General features: G+C 56.9%; 1 protein-coding gene across 8 annotated transcripts in view; it reads right to left on the bottom strand.

Moving 5' to 3' along the window:
* TCF7 (transcription factor 7) overlaps nt 1-15,591 on the bottom strand; it is a 31,551-nt gene extending 15,960 nt beyond the window's left edge. For 5 of the 8 annotated variants that reach the window (XM_089909326.1, XM_089909328.1, XM_089909329.1 and 2 more), the window contains exons 1-3: nt 15,139-15,591; nt 14,880-14,946; nt 14,246-14,385 (exon numbers count right to left, since the gene is read on the bottom strand). In XM_089909326.1, the coding sequence (XP_089765452.1) occupies nt 14,246-14,385; nt 14,880-14,946; nt 15,139-15,576 (645 nt within the window). In that variant the 5' untranslated portion in view covers nt 15,577-15,591. The remainder of the gene's footprint in view (nt 1-14,245; nt 14,386-14,879; nt 14,947-15,138) is intronic. The other 3 variants (XM_089909327.1, XM_022588806.3, XM_022588808.3) reach the window with 1 other exon arrangement.
* Between the last annotated feature and the right edge of the window lie 2,411 nt (nt 15,592-18,002).

The following is an 18,002-nucleotide window of genomic DNA, read 5'->3' as shown; positions in this document are numbered from 1 at the left end:
CTTCCTGCAACACCTTGGGAGTCAGAATTCACCAGACAGTCAAAGCCAGGGCTACCACTAGTTCATATGGTGCCTTTGTGCTAACTAGAAAAAGTACCCTTTCCTCTGGAGAGACAGCTGGGCCCACACCAGGGCACGTGGTTTGTGGAGCATAGCGCAGGCTAGATTTCAGCTCCTTGGCCCAGATTCCCTGCATAACCCCACACAGTGGCCCTGCTCAAAAGGTCCTCTCCAGTTCTCACTTCTCTTCCCTGCATTGCCAGAAACCAGGCCACGCTCCATCCAGGGTCTGCCACTCAACTTCTGCTCTGGCCTTGATCAGTTCCTCTGGACTCCTCTCCCAGCTCCAGGGCCCACTAGTGCCCACCACACACAGCTCCCCCAGTCCTCTAGGTCTGGAGCTGGGGATCCACTGTCCAGCACTCACGGTGCTTAAGCACCAAGGAGTCTGGCCAGTTTCTGAGTGGGAAGCTGCCCCACGGCCTGGGACCACGAGAATGAACTTCCCAGAAGGAAGCAGGTCCTCCAAAGGAGGCTCGCCTGCATATCAGCCAAGCCGTGATGTGCACGATCCCCAGACCCCACATCTGCAGATATCCCCTGGCTGGGCTCATGCCCTTTTATTGCCAGCCCCCGCTGCCCAGGACATGGTGCTCTCCAGAGGACGGCCCTCAAGCACCCCGCCCACAGCGTGCTGGACGCCTTGTGCTAGACGCCCACCGCAGAGCATGGAGCCGCGGCCGTGTGGCCAGCTGAGCTGGAGGGCTGGGGTATGGCTGGGCTACACCCTTGCGGACCAGGAGGCTTTAGTCCCGCCTGCCAGCACAGGACTGTGGCCAGGGATGCACAGAGCCCTCCCAGGTCCACGTGGCCAGTCCACCAGCTGCCTGGCCTCGACATCAGATAGGGGGTCCTGCCACAGCAGAGGCAAGGACTTGAGTCCCTGCCTACAGGCTTGGCAAACCACAGGCCTGCTCTAGACCCAGCCTGGCCCCGAGGCACCCCCGGAGCTAGTGGAACCTCACTTAGCTGAGTGGCCTGGCCCACAGCCTCCAGCGGTTTCTATGCATTCGTTTACTTTTGTTTTCCTTCTTCCTCTCTGAGGTAAACGCCCCTCAGGACAGGATGTTTTCAGAGGAAAATATAAGCTTCCGGGAGCTGCTGCAGCCGAGCTGCTAGTTGATACTACCGACACACTGTCTGGGGACTCTGCAGCAGCCTGGGGGCTGGGCGTCCCCTGTCCAGGCAGTCGCCCTCCCAGCTCCTCAAGGCCCAGCCCTCCGGGAGCCCATGTGCCTGAGGCAGAGGCCAGGGCACAACCTCGGCTCAGGCTGTCTTTGGCAGTAAGTAGGGAAAGCCAGGCTCTGGGGAGAAGGCATTTGAGGAGTTCAGAGGTTTTGTTCCCCTGGGAGCAAAACAAAAAGGCTTTGTAGAAAAGGCATGAAGAAAGCAGCGGAGGTGCAGATTTAGACACGGCAGCCGCCACTAGTGGCAGCCTCCTGTGTGCCTAGCACCCTGCAGGGCTCGCCCCCCACCCCCCGAATCCCACCAGTCTTCCCAACCACTTTGTGACATGTGTACAGATTGTGCGGATGAGGAAAGGGTAGCCGAGAGAGGTTAAATGACTTGCCCAAGGTCTCAGAGCAAGTAATGACAGATCGGGATTTGAATCCAGCCCTTTGGGGTTCCTGGCCAGAGATCTTTACCACTCGGTGAGAGGCCTCCCAGGCCAGCTGGTAGCGCACAGCAATGGAGACCACACGCGTGAGGCGCAGGAGCCGAGTGGTTGCCAGGTTCTCCCCCCTACACTGGGTCTCCTCACTAAGACCTCCACCCACCCGGGACCCACTGGATTTTGCCAGCAACACCCTGCCCTCATAGGAGGTGATGTGGGTCCTCAGTCGTAAATGACTAAAGGAACCATGAGAAGTCATTCTTCCCACCAGGTCTGGCCTCTTTTCCCAGTCCACGTGCATGCGGGGTGGGATGGCCACCCGCAGAAGAGTTAGTGTGCTGCCTAGGAGCGAGAGCTAGGGTGGCCTGGCGCAGGGCCCAGAGAGGCGGAGGCTGATGGTCAGCGACGGCTCAAGGGTGGGAGGCAGAGGAGACTTGGAGATCTCATCCCCAGCCTTGGCACTGCATTCCTGCCCCAATTAATTCCAGCCAGCTTCTGAGGAGCAAAGATAAGATGGGGGTCTCTGAGTTACCTGGTCTGTTCAGCTGCCTGTACCAGCCCGGAGGACAGTTCTGCCCTGGGGCCACAGTCAGGAAGCTCACTTGGGTCTAACCCTTGCAGCTACTGCCAGTTAAGGAAGGCCCTTGGGGCTCTGCCTGGACTCAGTCCAGCGGTTTATCCCAAGTGAACAAGGCAAGGAGTGGAAAGGAGTTGCTGGAGGCTTCAGGCCCCAGGATGCTCCCACCCAAGCCCCTCACGCCAAGTGTAAGCAGACGGAGGAGGGCAGGGCTGCTGCAACTGCCACAGGGGCCCTCTTGGGGTGGAGCCCTCTAATGAGGTTGAGTTAGGGGGTTCCAAAAACCACACCAAACAGCTTTTACAGATACACACCTGGGTCTAACACTATAAAAAAATACAGGGAGAGGGTGAAACACTAAATTCCTGGCGGGGGTGAGGAGTGGAGATGGATGGGATGGGGGAGCCAAGGCGACCCAGCTGTAGCTATAAAACCCAACTTTTCAAAAATGAGTGGATAGATATGTTGTCTAAGAGGCAAGGTAGCAGGTGGTAAGGGCAGGGAACACAGAGGTAGATGCCTGAATTCACATCTCTCCTCCAGCACTTGCAAAGTGTGTCTCTGTGTGCTTCGGGTTCCCCATCTGTACAATATCCATATCTCATAGGGATTAAATGAAGTAATATTTGTGTCTGCTAATATTTTTTAAAATTAATGAAGAAGAAAACAAAAGACAAAGGCGAGCATGTTCCTAGACCAAGGCTTTTCAGGAAAGCCGGCTTTTGTGCCAGGCCAGGGCTGCTGGCCCTCGATTTCCTTTGGACTACTGCCAGATTGCTGTTGGGCCAGACTCCTGAGCTCCTGACTAGCCCTCAGTGACCAGAGCCAGGGCAGGGGCGGGGGGAGGCGTGGGGGGTGGCACGGGAGGAGCAGAGGAGGGCAGTGGTAGAAGAAGAAACCCTCAAAATGCCGCAGCAGGGTTGGGAGGTGGATCTGGTTCCCAAGGGGTTTGGGGAGGGGACACCCATGTGCAGGGATGCCCTCAGATTCCTCAGTCCAGCCATTCCCATTGTCTCCGGGCCTAGGACACCCTCTAGGTGTGTCTGGACCACACAGAGGAGGGCACCTGGGCCAGAGAAGTCCAACAGTGAGCTCCAAGCTAAGCCAGGACCAGGACCAAAGTTAGAAAGGAGGAATCAACCTATACACAGTTCTTAACTGTCCTTGCATCATGCATCAAACCTGATGTAATCTTTTTTAAAAAATTTAATTTAATTTTTGGCTGCGCTGCGAGGCTTGCGGGATCTTAGTTCCCCAACCAGGGATTGAACCCATGCCCTCGGCAGTGAAAGTGCAGAGTCCTAACCACTGGACCACCAGGGAATTCCCAAACCTGATGTCATCGTAAATGTCATTTATAAACACTTTTCCAGGTAATATTTATTCTGGAAGCCCTGAGGTCCTGCTTTTAACCAAGAAACAACCCTTTTGGCCCCCGATAGCATGTGGTCCAGCCCTGACCCAGGTCCAGGGCTCTGAGGTCACGCCCAGAAGGGGAAGTAAGGGCCAAGTCTTTCCTTGAGGCCAGAGGAATTCAGCTCATAAACTCAACAGGAGTGGGTTCAGCTTTGCAGCCTGCAATGCTCCCAATGAGCTCCACACAATCGAGACCAAAGGGACAGAGCAGAGCCTGGGCTTTGGGGTAAAACAGACCTGAGGCCAAGTCCTGACTCTGACAAGTACTAGCAAGTTCTTAACCTCTCTGAGCCTCAGTTTCCCCATCTGTAAAATGAGAGCAATAATAGTATCTACTTTCTTGGCTTCTTGTAAGGATCTTGCTATTAGGATTAAGTCCCCAGCACAGGTCTGGCACTTGGGAAGTTCTTGACACATGCACTATTACTGCGGCTGTTGTTATTTTTGCAACAGTTTACGAGCACCTACTATGGGTCATGCGCTATGCTGGCCGCTAAGATTCTAGCAGTGAAGAAGACAGATGTGGCCTTGGCCCTGTAGATCCTCTCCAGCCCTTTTGATCCCAACCACCATCCCTTAAACCCCACCTCAACACGGCCATCAACGCTTGTGGCCTCTGCAATCCCAGCTTCATCTGGCCCCACACCCTTTGGTCTATGTTCACCCCCCAGCCCCACCCATGGGGTTGCCCACCACAGCTGGGGGGCTCCCAGGCTGTAGCCTGCTTCAAAGCCTGTCGGCAAGCTCTGGGGCGGCTGCTGCAGCCCGGCGCACACTCGGGGCCGCCCCGCCTGGACCCTGGCTATAGCCGCAGAGACCTCACTGCCGCTGCTGCAGAGCTCTCCACAGGCTGCTTCTCAGCGTCCCTAAGTGCCCACCCACCCCCTGCCTGCCTGGCCACCGGGCCAGCCACAGAGCCATCTGATTTGAATGAAACTTCAAACTTAATGACTTTCATGCTGGTTATTTAAAACGCAATGTAATTTTCTTAAACACCCTATTATTTCCTTTGATAGCTACAAAGCTTCCCCCAATCCCATAAGCATGTTTATTTTTAGGGAAAAGAGTGGTTTTGCAGTTGGTCATAGAGACTATAGGGAAAAGGAGCCTGCAGAAAGTAGGGCAAAGAGTCAACCGTAGCAGCCTGGAGACCCACAGCTGCCTTGCCTTCGTGCTGGGGCAGACTCCACCGACACCACGGGGTCCGGGGCAGGACCCTGCCCTTCTCATACCAGCACATCCACCAGCGGCCCTCCTGTCTACCATCTGACAGTGGCCAAGTCCCCCTTCCTGTGCTTCCCCTCCACAGGGCCCCAGTGTCCTCATCTGTAAGATGGTTCCACTGGCTTCCCACAGACATGCCAGGCATCTATGGTCTGGGGAAGGGGTCCTGTGGCCACCGACATGCTCTCAGCTGCCTCCTCCAGACATTCTGCCCTAGTTAAGGCCTTGAGGCCTGCAGCTTTGACCAGCCGGACGAGACCTGTGCCCAGATAAAGTGGCCTCCGGCAGTGGCTGCCCACACTGGGAGGGTGGGTGGGTGTGGCCCTGCCAGTCGGGGGCCCCCTGGCAAGGGAGGTGGCCTAGTGGTGGGTGTGCGTGCAGAGGTCAGCTGAGCCCCGCCAATGCGGGGTGTCCTCTGGGAATGGCTATTTTTAGATCCCAGGCTTTCATGTGGCCGAATGATGTGCAGTTTACAAAGCATTGGTAATGCGTTTCAGATGGCGGCCCAGCAGACCGGGAGGCTGGGCCTCCTACCACCAGAGCCAGGTCAGAGTTAGTCAGAATACCCTCAACTGGACTTCTGTCACCTGTCTCTCCCTCCCTACAATTCCTTCTTGCCTGACAGGGAGACTAGGCCTGGAGCAGTTCTTGCAATGCCCAACAAAGCCCCACCTGAGGCCCACCCGAGCAGCAGGCCTCTCCAGCTGACACTTGTCTGAACTTCAGAAATCCTCACGTCCAGAGCTCCCCACCCCCGTTTACAGAAGGAAACTGAGACCCAGAGAGGTTAACAGATTTGCTTGAGGTCACACACCCAGGGAAGGAGGTGGCCTTGGTCCCTGGCTTCCTTACCCATCATAGCCCCCTCCCCTCATGGGCAAACTGGGCTTCCTGGGAGGGGTGATTGGCCAGCCCTGGCTAGGCCACCCAGACACGGTGGGCTGGGGCAGCTGTAACCATGCACCCCCAGAACGCACTGTTCCCTGGGGCCACATCCTGCCCATCCACGCCTGCAGCCCCAGCCGCACACTCGCCATCAGCAGAAAGCAGAGTGTGGAGCCCAGACACCTCTCCGGTCCGTGGAGAGAGACAGAGATGGTTGTTTGAATGGGAGGGGTAAAGGGGCTGGCAAAGCATCTGCTTCCTCTGATCTCCAAGGAGCTTTGGCCGTGGAGCTGGCTGTGACATGAAGGCTATGTGTCACCATCCCCCTCTGGGCTCTAAAGCCGTATCTGCTGGCACAGCCCAGGCAGGCAGGCAGGCTCCATGGGTGGGACAGGCTACATGGCTGCCTCCCACAAGAGAGGGCCAAACTCACCAAACTACTACCTTGGGCCAGGGACCCTATCCAGCAGGGGACAGTCCCTCTACCCACCAGGGGACTGAGCCAGCGGGAGCCCCATGCTCTGCAGGACCAGAAGGGGCCAAACCCTCTGACCAGGACAAACCCTCCCGGGCTGCAGCTCAGAGACTACACATGCCAAGGCTGATGTGGGCCACACCTCTTTAAGGGAGGGAGGCGGCACCCACGTCCAAACCCCAAGCATCAAAGGTCTGCGAGCTGAGACAGCAAACTGCCTGAAGGAAGAAGCTAACAATGTCCTGGGTTCTCAGAGACCCTCCGTTGACTCCTGGGGCCTTGGAGTCCTGCTACAGACAGTGCTGACGAGACGTGCTCTCCACACCCTGGCTAAAGCACCAATGGGCTGCACAACCTGACCTCTGGGGTTCAGCTCCCCTCAGGAAACAGCGGACAAGACCCTGGACTCATGACCCTGGAGTGAGACTGAGAGTCAAAAGAAGTAACACAAAACTTCCACCTCTGAGGCACTCCTGCCTTGCATGTGCCAGTCCGCTCGGGTCTGCCCTGCCCAAACCCCACCCCCTCCCTTGCATCCCAGCATCCACCTGCCTCAGCTGCCGGCTCTGCCCGCCTCACCCTCTATGTTCAACTCAAACCATCTCCCGTGGGCACCACACTGCCCTTCATGCTGCCAACACACTGCAGGTACCCACCAGCCACTCCTGGGCTCTGGAACCAGCACCCCCGTGTATTAAGGTCACGTGCTGGGCCTTCAGTGCTGGCCCTTCTCCAGCCTCACAGACCCTGGGCTTCGGGTGGCTCTTCCAATGACCAAGAACATACTAATTTCTGCCTCTCCTCCTCTGCTTGAGCTGTGCCCCCGACCTAGAGCATTCTCCCACTCTCACCTTCGCAGGTTCTGGGCCAGCCAGAACTCTCCCCTGTCAGGAAGCCTTCCTGGCTGCCCCCACTGGCCTCCCTCCCTCCTCAGTGCCCTTTATCCAACACGGCCGCCTCTGAGCCCCAAGGAGAGTCTCTTTGCCTTGCCAGAACTGAGCTCTGCGGGGTGGGGCAGAGGCAGCCGTCCCCTCTGTGCTGAGCCAAGGCCAAGTGGGGCTCAGTAAATACCGGTTAAGAGTCGGACCAGGATTCTAGATACAGCTGGCACTATGTCGTCGACCAGCTGAGGGCCCGAGGGCTGGCTGGGCCAGACAGCTGTCCTCTTTGCTCTGCCCCAGGGGAACTGGCTGCTGAGCTGAGGACGGAGAGCACCAGGGGCTTCAGTCCAGCCGCACCGTCAGGAGCACTGCACCTACTGGCCCGGCGTCCTTTACAAGGGCCATTCCCACACAGTGTTAACAATCCCTCCCACAGTGGCTTCCACTCATGAAGCACCTACTATGTGCCGGGAACTCCACATATACTATCTCGTTCCATTCCACAGTAACCCAAGGAGGTAGGAACCTTCGCTATCCTCATTTTTAGATGAGAAAGCTAAGGCCCACAGGAGTTAACTTACCCAAGGCCACTCAGCCAAGGAGTGGAAGATATGGTATTTGAGGGTGGAGCTTCCCGACTCAGGCCTTCCCCCTTCACTCCTCTAAGGGGCCTTGGATAAGTCCCTTCCCTGACCTGGCCTTACTGTCCCCACCTGCAGAGGAGGGTTGTTACCCAAGGATCTGTGCACTGTACCGTTCGGGGAGGGGGAGCCCTGTGACCTGATAAAACACCTGTTTCCTCCAACAGAGTCTTGTTTGTACACAGTGGCAGGAAGCAGCCAGTCACAAGGTATGAGGGAGTGTGACTGTATGGCTTCGGAACCGCAGGTGCCCAAGGAGGCTCAGAGGGAGGCTGCGGCTCCCCTCGTCCCCTCCATGTGGCTCTGTGCCCACCCTGATCCAGCCTGACCTCAGCAGTTATGCGACTTGAAACCAGTGCCCCTGCAGCCCTTTCTTGCAGCTCCGCTAAACCTCCCTTCATGCAGGAACGGGGGTTGGGTGTGATCTTAGGAGACCCAGGAGGGCATGGTCTGCCAACTGGCCATGAGAGGGGACCACCAAGGCCCCCTCTTTTCAACTCCACTCATGCCTAAGTCTTGGAGCACTTGGGGAAGTAGGCAGACCTGGTATGGATATCCCTGTTTGCGGGCTATGGAAGCTGGCTCGTGAAACCCTGCTGGGGCCGGGGGAGAATACCTGGGTCCTGGTGACCAACTCAGGGCTCTCTGTCAGCCCCTCCACCCTGCTAAGCTGGAGGAGTGGATGGCAGCCCTAAAACAGCAGCCCCTGGTGACAGGGTGGGGCAGGGGTCTGCAGGATAGGCCTCCTTCAGGGTGCTTTCCTGGCCCTGAAATGCATCAGGGAAGCCCCCAAAACGAAGTTTCACCTTGGGAGCAGCTGGTGGTGAGGGGGTTGCTGCAGATTTTCCAAATACCACACAGCCTTCCAAGTCAGGAAGGAATGCAAGTCAAAGTTACTTTTAAGTCTCACTGCCCACCATGAACCTATAAAATGAACAACAAAAAAGGGGAAACTCCACGTCAGCTATGCTTGGGCACCGCAAGGAACCCTCAGTGAACTGGGGCCTTGATTCTTCCTACCTCTTGAACCCATAATTCTCTTTGAACATTATGCTCCAGAAAAATAATCAAAATGGAAACTAAGGAGTGATTTGTATAGAGCATCATTCCCACTGGTAAAGAAGGCAAGCTGCGAGCAAACTAGAAGCCACATGAGGGAGAGATGAATAATAAACATGAGGGAAAACAAGCAAAGAAGCCGTGCACGGGCACTGCCTGGGGGCCTGCACACCAGGGAAGCGTCGGAGCAAGACACAGGGGTGTTGCACACGGGGCACCATGTGAGAAAAGCTCTGGGAGTGGTTCAGAGGCTAATGGCCATGAAGGTCTTTTCCCTTTTTTTTTCTTACAAAATAGCTTAAGCCCCTAACATCTTGTGTAAAGGGCTTCTATATGGCTGGGGAAGGGGAGCCTCTTTCCGAAAAATCTCTGGGCGGTGGGAGAGGATTCTCAGGATGGAATGAGTGGCTATGGCTCCCAGTCTGGCCCCAGGAATAACACTTTTCCTTCCAAGAATGCCTGGGTGAGGCAGGCATTGAGGAGGGGGCCTGTACACCTGAGTCCCACCTGAGGGCTGGTCCCCAGGGTTCAAACCCCCAAACCCCGTGGCCCAAAGTGGAGATATAGTCCTCCAGACAGAAGTGCACATGGAGCCTACCACTGAGCCACCCCGGTCCCAGAGGAGCCAGGACAGCAAGGGAGAGGGATCAATTGTGGCCAAATCCCGACCCCCAAGCCCAGGCCACGCTGGCACCTTCCTGGGCACGTCCCTGGTACTGCTGCCTCCAGTCCTCAGTCCAACTCTGGGAGGAGGGCTTGCCACTCCCATTGCGCACATGAGGAAACTAAGGCTCAGACATACTTCTGACACATGGGCTGTCTCTGGACTAAGCATGGCAAGTGCATCATAAACCAGTGCCAACCACCTTGGCCTGAAGAGCTGCTGGGGTGGGCAAGGCAGCCGAGGCCCGGTGGGGGATGACGGAAGGCCCCACTTGGATGGTCAGAGCAAGTCTCTCTGAGGAGGTGACATCTGAATAAGCCCTGAGTGAGGAATGAGAAGTGGCAGCTAGGTGAAGAGCTAGAGAAGAGAATGCCGAACTGCGGGAACGAGCACAAAGGTCTTGAGATGGAAAGAACTTGGTGGTTGTAAAACCTATCAGGCCACTGAGGTGGCTGCTTTTTAGGGAGAAAGGAAGAGTATGGTGCAGACGAGGAGGGGCGGTCAGCAGGGGCTGGCCACCCAGGCATTCAGGCCGTGGTGAGTGGCTTAGATTTTACTTCAAGAGCAATGGGAGCCTCTACAGGGCTTCATCAGGCGAGAGGTGGGATCTGACTTATGTTTGGCTGCTCTGTGGATCCTGGATTGAGGGTTAGGGTAGGGTTGTGGGGAGGGACCCAGGTCCACTGCAGGGACCCTAGTGGAGGCTGCCTTCCTGGGGGAGGGATGGTGATGGTTGGGGCTTGGAGGTAGCGAATGAAGTAGAGACGTGGAAGATTTGGGATGTCTGGAGGGAGCCCAGATGCCTGCCAGCCCCCTATTTGTCTTCATCTGGCAGACAACTCTACTCCTTCAGGAAGCTGCTCAGCAGACCCTCCTCACAGCCTAGGCAGGGGCCAGGTCTTCCCAGGACATGCCAGCAGGACCTTTTGTGACAGTACTCCTCTGGCCAGGGATTCAGGTCTATTCATCTGTCTCCTCCACTCAGCTGGGCACTCCAGGGGCAAAGGCTGGTTCTGCTCTGTCTGGTGGCCAGGCTGGTGCCAAACTCTCTCCTAACAGGCTTCATCCCAACCAGGGCTGGTGACCAACCATCACTACCCCTCCTCCGCGAGGCCCCACTGCTCACACTCTGAGGGGTGTGGAGGGTTGGGTGGGTGCATCTCTGCAGAGCCCCCCCGGACCGGCTAGCCACGCGTCAGCAGCACTTCCTTCCTCTGCTCAAGTCTTGCTCATACCCTCACCTCCTGCTCCCCCAGGGCTTGCTCCCCTCGCCTGGACCTCAGACCTTGGAGTCAGAGAACATAAGCCCAATGGCCAGAAGCCCACTGCTTCAAGTGGGCTCCTTCACATCAGATGTCTCTGGGCATGCCCAGACACCAGGACGGCACAGGGAAACAGCCCCAAGTCCCTGTATGAGCCAAAGGGCTCAGCTCAGCTATTTATTTTTTAAATTGAGATGTAATTCACATACCTTAAAATTGACCATTTTAAAGTATACAATTCAGCGGCTTTTAATATATTCCCAAGATTGTGCAACCATCACCACTACCTAATTCCAGAACATATTCACCACCCAAAAAAAGAAACCCCATACCCATTAGCAGTCACTCCCCATTCTCCTCTTCCCTCAGCCCTCGGCAACCACTCCTCTACTTTCTGTCTCTATGGATTTGCCTATTCTGGGCATTTCATCTAAATGGCAAAAGGCTCAGCAGCCTTCCAGGCCACAGATACCAAGCAGAGCCCATAGAAGGGGTCAGAAGAGTGACATGGCCTCATATCCTTTTTGAGATGGGGATTTGCACCAGACTGTCAGTTCTGCACTAAGACTCTGAGTTTCCCTAAGGAGTGATGCCTTACTCATCCCAGAAATACCTCAAAGTCTGGCGCAGGACCAGTCATTGCCCCTCCCCACCTCAATCCCAGAGCGGAGCAAACAAAACAAAACAATAGTGGCTACTGGTCTAGGCCAGTAACTGTCTGCAAGCCTACATTAGATGCCTCAAAGACATCAGCTATGAAATTAACTTTGACCTAATTTCCACTTCCAAAAACAGAGTTTGCAAGAAACCAAGTACCAAAAAGAAGGAACCTTTTGGGAAAAAAATCCCTCTGCCCCCCTGGCAGTTGTCTGTGAGGTGGTCATTTGGCCCATTGCTCCTGACAACGTTCAAGTCTGCCTGCTTTAAGGTGTCCAGTGTAGCAGCCGCGTGGGTATTCCACCTACACAAGGGCAGATGAGGTCCCTGGCATGGGTCTTCCCCACTGTCAGGGGAGGTCAAGTGTTCGGCCCTGAGCTCCCCCGCACAACTGTTGACCACTTGGATTCTCTCAGAGAGTGCAAAGAGCAAGAGGGGCCAAGTTCTAAGGCTCAAGGGGAGGGGCTGGGCAGTGTGTCATCTGTCCCCTGAAGAGGGGCTCAGGAAAGCAGAGCTTTGGAAAAAAACTTCCAAAGGTGATTTTCCTCAGGTCTCCTACAAGGGACTCCTAACCCATCGTAAGAGTTTCTTTTCTCATTCCAGACACACGAACCTTGGATCACATGATAAATGTGCTCCCAAAACATGGGGTCAATTAATTTTGCTTTTTAAATCCTCACCATATTTTATATGTCCACACAGCTCTGAGTAACACAAAGAACTACTACTCTTATTTGCTATTTGGTTGTAAGTATCAGATTTGCTTAAAGGAGGCTCCCCTATATTCACGTACATCTTCCTCACCCAGCATCTCCCCACCTTAGGCCCTTGCCTCTGTCCTTGTCCCCAGCCCCACGGAGCAGCCGATGCCAGGGCACAGAAAGTCAGCTCCAGAGCCTGCCCTCCTCCTGTGTTCCCATAAGCCAGGCTGCGGGAGGCTACAGCTGTGTGGGGAGGAGGACAAAGGGATCTGCCCCTATAAGAGAGGGCGCGACACATAGAAATGCATCTGCTGTACCTTGAGAAAGAGCCCAAAGTTGAAAAAATGAATGATCCAGGCCAGGGGAGTGATGGTGTGCCTGCCCTAGTTCCTACTCCCCCCACAATCCTGACTGCTAGAGGCAGCCATCCATCTGCCTACACTTTGACCAGTGTAAGCTAAAGGACACCAAATGGTCCCATCACCACACCCTTACGAAGAACGAGGCACTCCCACTCTGGGCACTCTCCTACCACTCGCCCAGGCTGTGAAAGGAACTCGGAAACACCGCCTTTTCCCTGCACCTCTGTGTGATCATAAGATGCTGGAGGGAATCTGCCTGCTAGGTCTGCTTTGGGTCCTAGGCCTTTTGTTTAGTCATGACTATAAGGGACGCCAGCCCCCTGTCAGCAGCTCACGTGCCTGTGGTTTGGCAGTGGTGGGTCATGTCCCACCACTTGGCCCCAAATCTAAGGGTTTACACCTTGTAGGGGGCCCCCAAAGCATCCTTCAGTATCAGCTCATGGAGGGTAGAGGTCTCTGGGGAGAGCTGCTGCGTCAGGTGGCAAGGTCAGAAGGTGAGCCCCTTGCCCCACAGACTTGGAAGGAAGCGAGTACCTCACAGATGGAGCCACCCCAGAGCAGAAAGCCAGACAGACCACTCAACCAACATGTTCCTTCACAGATGAAAGAATGGGGGTCCAAAGGGCAAGGAGCTTATTTCTAGTCAGCTGCCTACCACCAGGTTTTCCATCCTGGGTTTCTGGAGAGAAGGCTCAATCTACTTTCTCATGTCCTACCAGCTTCAGCATGAAACAGCTTTCAGAACCAACCCTCCTCACTCCTGATCTGACACAGCCTGGCAGTCACTCTCCGCCCTCTGGGTGGCCCCCACCACTAGCCATGTGAGCCTCCTACTGCTGGCCTGACCTGCCCTGGGTCTATTTGTACCCAACACCCACCCACCACAAACCCCAAACCCTTACATGAACTCTAGAAGCTCTAATCTCACCCCTGACTTCGGCCAGCTGAGCACACTCTGAAACACTAATCTGAATCTTTTGTAAGTGCAGCTTTACTGCTGCTCCACAGCACTCAGAAAAGGCTCTTCACACCTTAGGTCATCTGCACCAGTGGGCAAAAAGCATGGTTTGTAATGATCATGGAATCTTCTCAAAGCACTGGGTACTTAAATTTAATTTGCAAATTCATTAAACAGGCCGCTTACTGACACTACTGATTTGAAACACCTTTGCAAACCCTTCCTGGTGCATTTGAGACCCAGCCAGCTTCATAAAAACCCACTTTCCACACATGGTGTTCGGGTTGTTTCTCTGGTAAGGCCACATTCATGCCAATAAGGACAGAGCGAGTAGAGCATGTTTCTCCTGTACAACCAGGAGACCTGAAGCAGACCAGCTTTTCTGCCCGTTCCTCCAAACACTGAGGATTGGGGCTTAGTGGGAGAAGGCTAACAGCAAAGCTCACAGCTCTGAGCACACCACATCCACCACCGTCAGGAGGGGTGGGTGGTCTCAGCTTAACCGTTCTCCAAGCCGACTCCATCCCAGCACCACCCAGCACCAGGACAGGGCCCACGCCTGCTAGTGAGCAAGCTGGAAGACAAAAGCCGACCGCTGGAGGCAGGTGGGGTGCCTAGGGCAGCCCTCCTTACTCCAGGAAAGTTCTCCTTCTGGTTCAGATCCCGCTGGGTGTGGATGGGGAAAGAGACAAGAACAGAGTTCTGTATCCATTTTGTTCTAGGCAAAAGTCACTTCTTGCCCATGCCTCACATACCTGATCAAGAAGGTAGCAGGCACAAGGCGGGCTGGGCTGCTGGGGCCACTTACCAGCGAGGGCTGCGGCTGGGGGTGCTGCCCTGCTCCCGAGGGGGGTGGGTAGTGCATGAGCAGATTGAAGGCGGAGTAGACGGTGTCTTTGTACATGCCGCTGGCGCACTCCGGGGTCTTCAGGCCTGGAAAAACCACAGCTGGTCAGAAGCGCCAGCCCGGGCGTCTCGGGCTGAAGGCTGTCTGCTCGCTCGAGAGAAAATCGGAATTGCCAAGGGGTCCCCTTCAAGTTCGTGACTTGAAGGGCTGGGGGTGCCCGCAGTGCCAAGTTTCGACGAAGGACCCCGAGTTCGGGCCTCCCTTTCTCGGCCCCCACTCCGCCCTCCCGCCAAGGAACCTTGGCCAACGTTTTCTCCTCAAGTCGGGGGATTAGTCAGTCACCTGGGCAGGAGGGGAGGCGGAGATGGCGGGGGTCTGTTTACTCCTATAAAGGTCAGGGCACCGGAAGTGACTCGAGCCCGGCGGCGCCCGGGAAACCCGCCCCCCACTCCCCCACCCCCTCGGTTTTACCGCCTCCTCGAGCTACAGTTGGGGGGAGGCACCCCATCGGCTCCCTCCCGTCCTCAAAGGCCGCGCTCTCCCACCGAGGCCGGGCCTTAGCGGGAGGAGGGGAGCCAGGCCGGCAGAAACTCACCGTCTTCCAGAGACTCTGGAAGTTTGTCGGGGAAAAGTCTCTGCGAAGTGTGTTCCCGCCCGAGAGCCTGCGGGGAGATCCAGAGGGGCCTTTAGAGGGCTGGGAAAGCTGGGGGCTCGGGGCCCGGGGCAGGAGGGGTCTGAGGGATGCGGACCCCCGAGGGCCGCGGGAGGGAGGGGCGGGGTAGCGCGAGCCGACCGCCGGGGCCGGCGGAGCGTGGCGGCTGAGGGGGAGAAGCGGGGCGCGGGCCGGCGCTCACCTCGGCCTCGCCGCGGGCACCGGCGCCCGCCCCCGGGACCCCCGCGTCGCCGGCCGCGCCCTCGGACTCATTGACGAGCGACGACTTGAGCTCGGCCAGGTCGCGCTCGGGGCCCGCGGCGCTGTCGCGGCTCTTGTCGTCCTGCTCCTCGCCCTCGTCCTGGAAGGCCAGCAGCTCGTCGGGCGCGCCGAGGTCGTCGCCGCCGCCCGCGCCGCCCCCGCCCGAGTCCAGCTGAGGCATGGTGCGCTCCTCCCTCGGGGGCGCGGGGCGCGGGGGTGCGGGGCGCGGAGCCGGCCCGGGAGGCAGCGAGCCCGGAGTCCGGACCTCCGAGCCCGGAGCGCGGCGGGCGGAGCGCAGGCTGACTCCGCCTGGGCGGGCTGCGGGTGCGGGGCGCGGACGCAGGGCTGAGAGGCTCGGGGAGCTGGCGGGTCCGAACATCAAAGGCGCCGCCGGCTGAGTGCCGGGGGCGGGGCGGGGACGCCGGGGGCGGGCCCTGTCGATGGGCGGAGCCATATCGCCCCGCCCCTCCTCTCCCGGGAGAGGCCGGGACGTGCCCAGTGGGTAGAGACTTAAAGGGCTCGCTCTCCCAGGCATAACCTGAGTGAGGCGTCGGAGGAGCCTGAAAAGCATCACACTTCTGCTGAAATGCGGGGACTCTAAAGGAGATTCTTGACCTTGATTCCTCACCTACAACAAGGGAGTCCCTTCCTGCGCCCAGGTTTCTCCCCCAGCTACGGAGGGCACGGAGTTTGTGGGTGCCTTGGAACGGGAGCCAAGGTGTGAGCAGAGTCTGTGCCCCGGGCCCAGTATGTCCTGGGCTTGGAACTGGGGGCTTCCTAGAGCTCGGGGGCTGCTCGAGGCTGTGCTCGAACACCGGGACGGCAGAGTTAGGACTCCTCAAAACTCCATTCTCTGAAGCATCTTGCAGCCTTCTGCCAATCTGGGCCTCCTTCCAGGTCGCCCGCACACAGTGCTAACGCAAGCATATACCCCTCACACATTTATTGAGTGCCTGTTGTATGAGGGACTCATACATTACACATATGTGATGGGCCTCTCAGCCATGTGGCGGCTCCGAGGCGCGAACACAGCCAAGAGGGCAGGGAGGAAATATCCCGCCAGACCCCATTCCAATCCTCCAGCCCCATCCCCCAATCCCACCCCCAACACCTCGCTCAACTGAGTTCCCTGCCTGGAACCTGCGGCCGGGGGAGGGGAGACTTTGGGCAGCTACGTGGGCCACGGGATTCTGACGAGGGGTCAATGGTCCCAGCAACTTAACCGGGAAGTCGAATTCCCGCAGAGCCTATGGACTCTGAGCCTGGCGCAGGCGGACCCTCGCAAGATCTAGGCTGCAGGGTCTGTAGCCGGAGGAGGGCGGGAACGTGAGACACCTTTCATCGCATCTACCAGGCACCTTGTGTCATGTCCACGCGGGCCTCCTCAGCACACTTGACAGCTCAGCCACTGCATCTAGGAAAGACACCGGCCCTTTTGGATCGCGGTGCAGTAAATCCAGCAGGTTTCGGTGCTGGATTCAGTGTAGACGTTCCCACGTCTCCCGAAAGCAACTGGTGCGGAGGGTATTTAGGAGGTGAGAGTCTTGGACGCGTGTCCGGTTCAGAGTCCCACAGGAGTCCTGTAGCGGCGCAAAGCCTGGCCGGAAGAGGGCCGCGCCGCCCCTGCGGGTCCAGGCCCAGCCGGGCTGGCTGCGGATCAAAGAGCCACGGCCGCCCTTCTCTGCGTTCAGATCCTATCTGCACCCGCCCAGCGGGGCGCCTCGGCCCCCCCACCTCAGGGCTAGAGTGCCCAATTTTCCTCCCTTCCCGGTGCTGGAGGGGCGAGGCGGGGTGGGGGTGGGGGTCGGGGGGAGGGGGTTAGGCACTGGTGCTCAGCTTGGTGACGGAGATGTGGGAAGACCCTGCCCGTTAGGTCTCCCCCGGCTCCTTTCTTGGCTGTGAGCTTGCTGCTCAGTCTCACTCATCCCCTCTAGAGTGTGTGGGGGGGAGGGTTGTTCCAGCCTGACTTGGCCCAGTTGAGAGGGAAGAGGGTACAGGAGGAGGGGCCCACAGCTTCCCCCCATCCCCTGCCCCTGAGGTTGCAGGGTCTGGCTTTGGATTGAGAGTCCTCTGGGAAGTTGAATGGGGATACAAATCTGCCTAATCCAAAGGCTTTGGAGGTCCTCCTCTGTTTGCGGGTGACCCCAGCTTAGCAGGAGCCTCCTTCCTCCAGGAGAAGGTCCGAAGACCCATGCCGTCACAGTGGACATAGGCCAGTGGGGATTGAAGTTTTCTCCATGGAGAAAGGAGAGAAGTCAGGGCAACAGTGAAGTGGTTGGTTTGTTTTTCTCAATAAGTCTAAATTTTTTTCAGCTTAAAGTATTAGCCTTTAATCAGAGATTATGAACTTTCTGTTCTATTGGGATGAAAACAGTCTTTCTTTACTAAAATCATAGTAAGAATTGATTTTTTAAATATTCTTATTTGGCAAAAGAAAAACTTGGCCACTCTCTGTTCTCTCTGCCACCCCAAATTTCTTTGGACATTTTATAGGGCTGTGAAATCCTCAGGTCTGGGATCTGCTGCCCTATGGGGTTATGGCCCCAACCTCTTGCCCTGCTGGGTGGAACCGGGAGAGGGGGTGTGTGAGTAGGGAGAACAGAGGGGTGAGGTGGGGTAAGGTTGGGAGAGAGAAGCTGAGGCTCAGACATCCACAGCCACACTGAAATCAGCCTGAAGGCTTGCTGAGGGAGACTCTACCCTATACCTGGACTCAGGCTGTGGAGAAGGGAGGGCCTGAAGTGAGGACCTGCCCTCCAGGAGGCATTGACTGTTTGAGAAGCTCAGAAATTACTAGAGCTGAGT

This window comes from Delphinapterus leucas, chromosome 3 (genome assembly GCF_059928025.1).
Source record: "Delphinapterus leucas isolate spDelLeu-1000000601 "Yukka" chromosome 3, BTC_Dleu_Yukka2, whole genome shotgun sequence".
Classification (NCBI taxonomy): domain Eukaryota; kingdom Metazoa; phylum Chordata; class Mammalia; order Artiodactyla; family Monodontidae; genus Delphinapterus; species Delphinapterus leucas.
The sequence above is the reverse complement of the archived record's forward strand: the minus strand, read 5'-3'. Positions and strand labels throughout refer to the sequence as shown.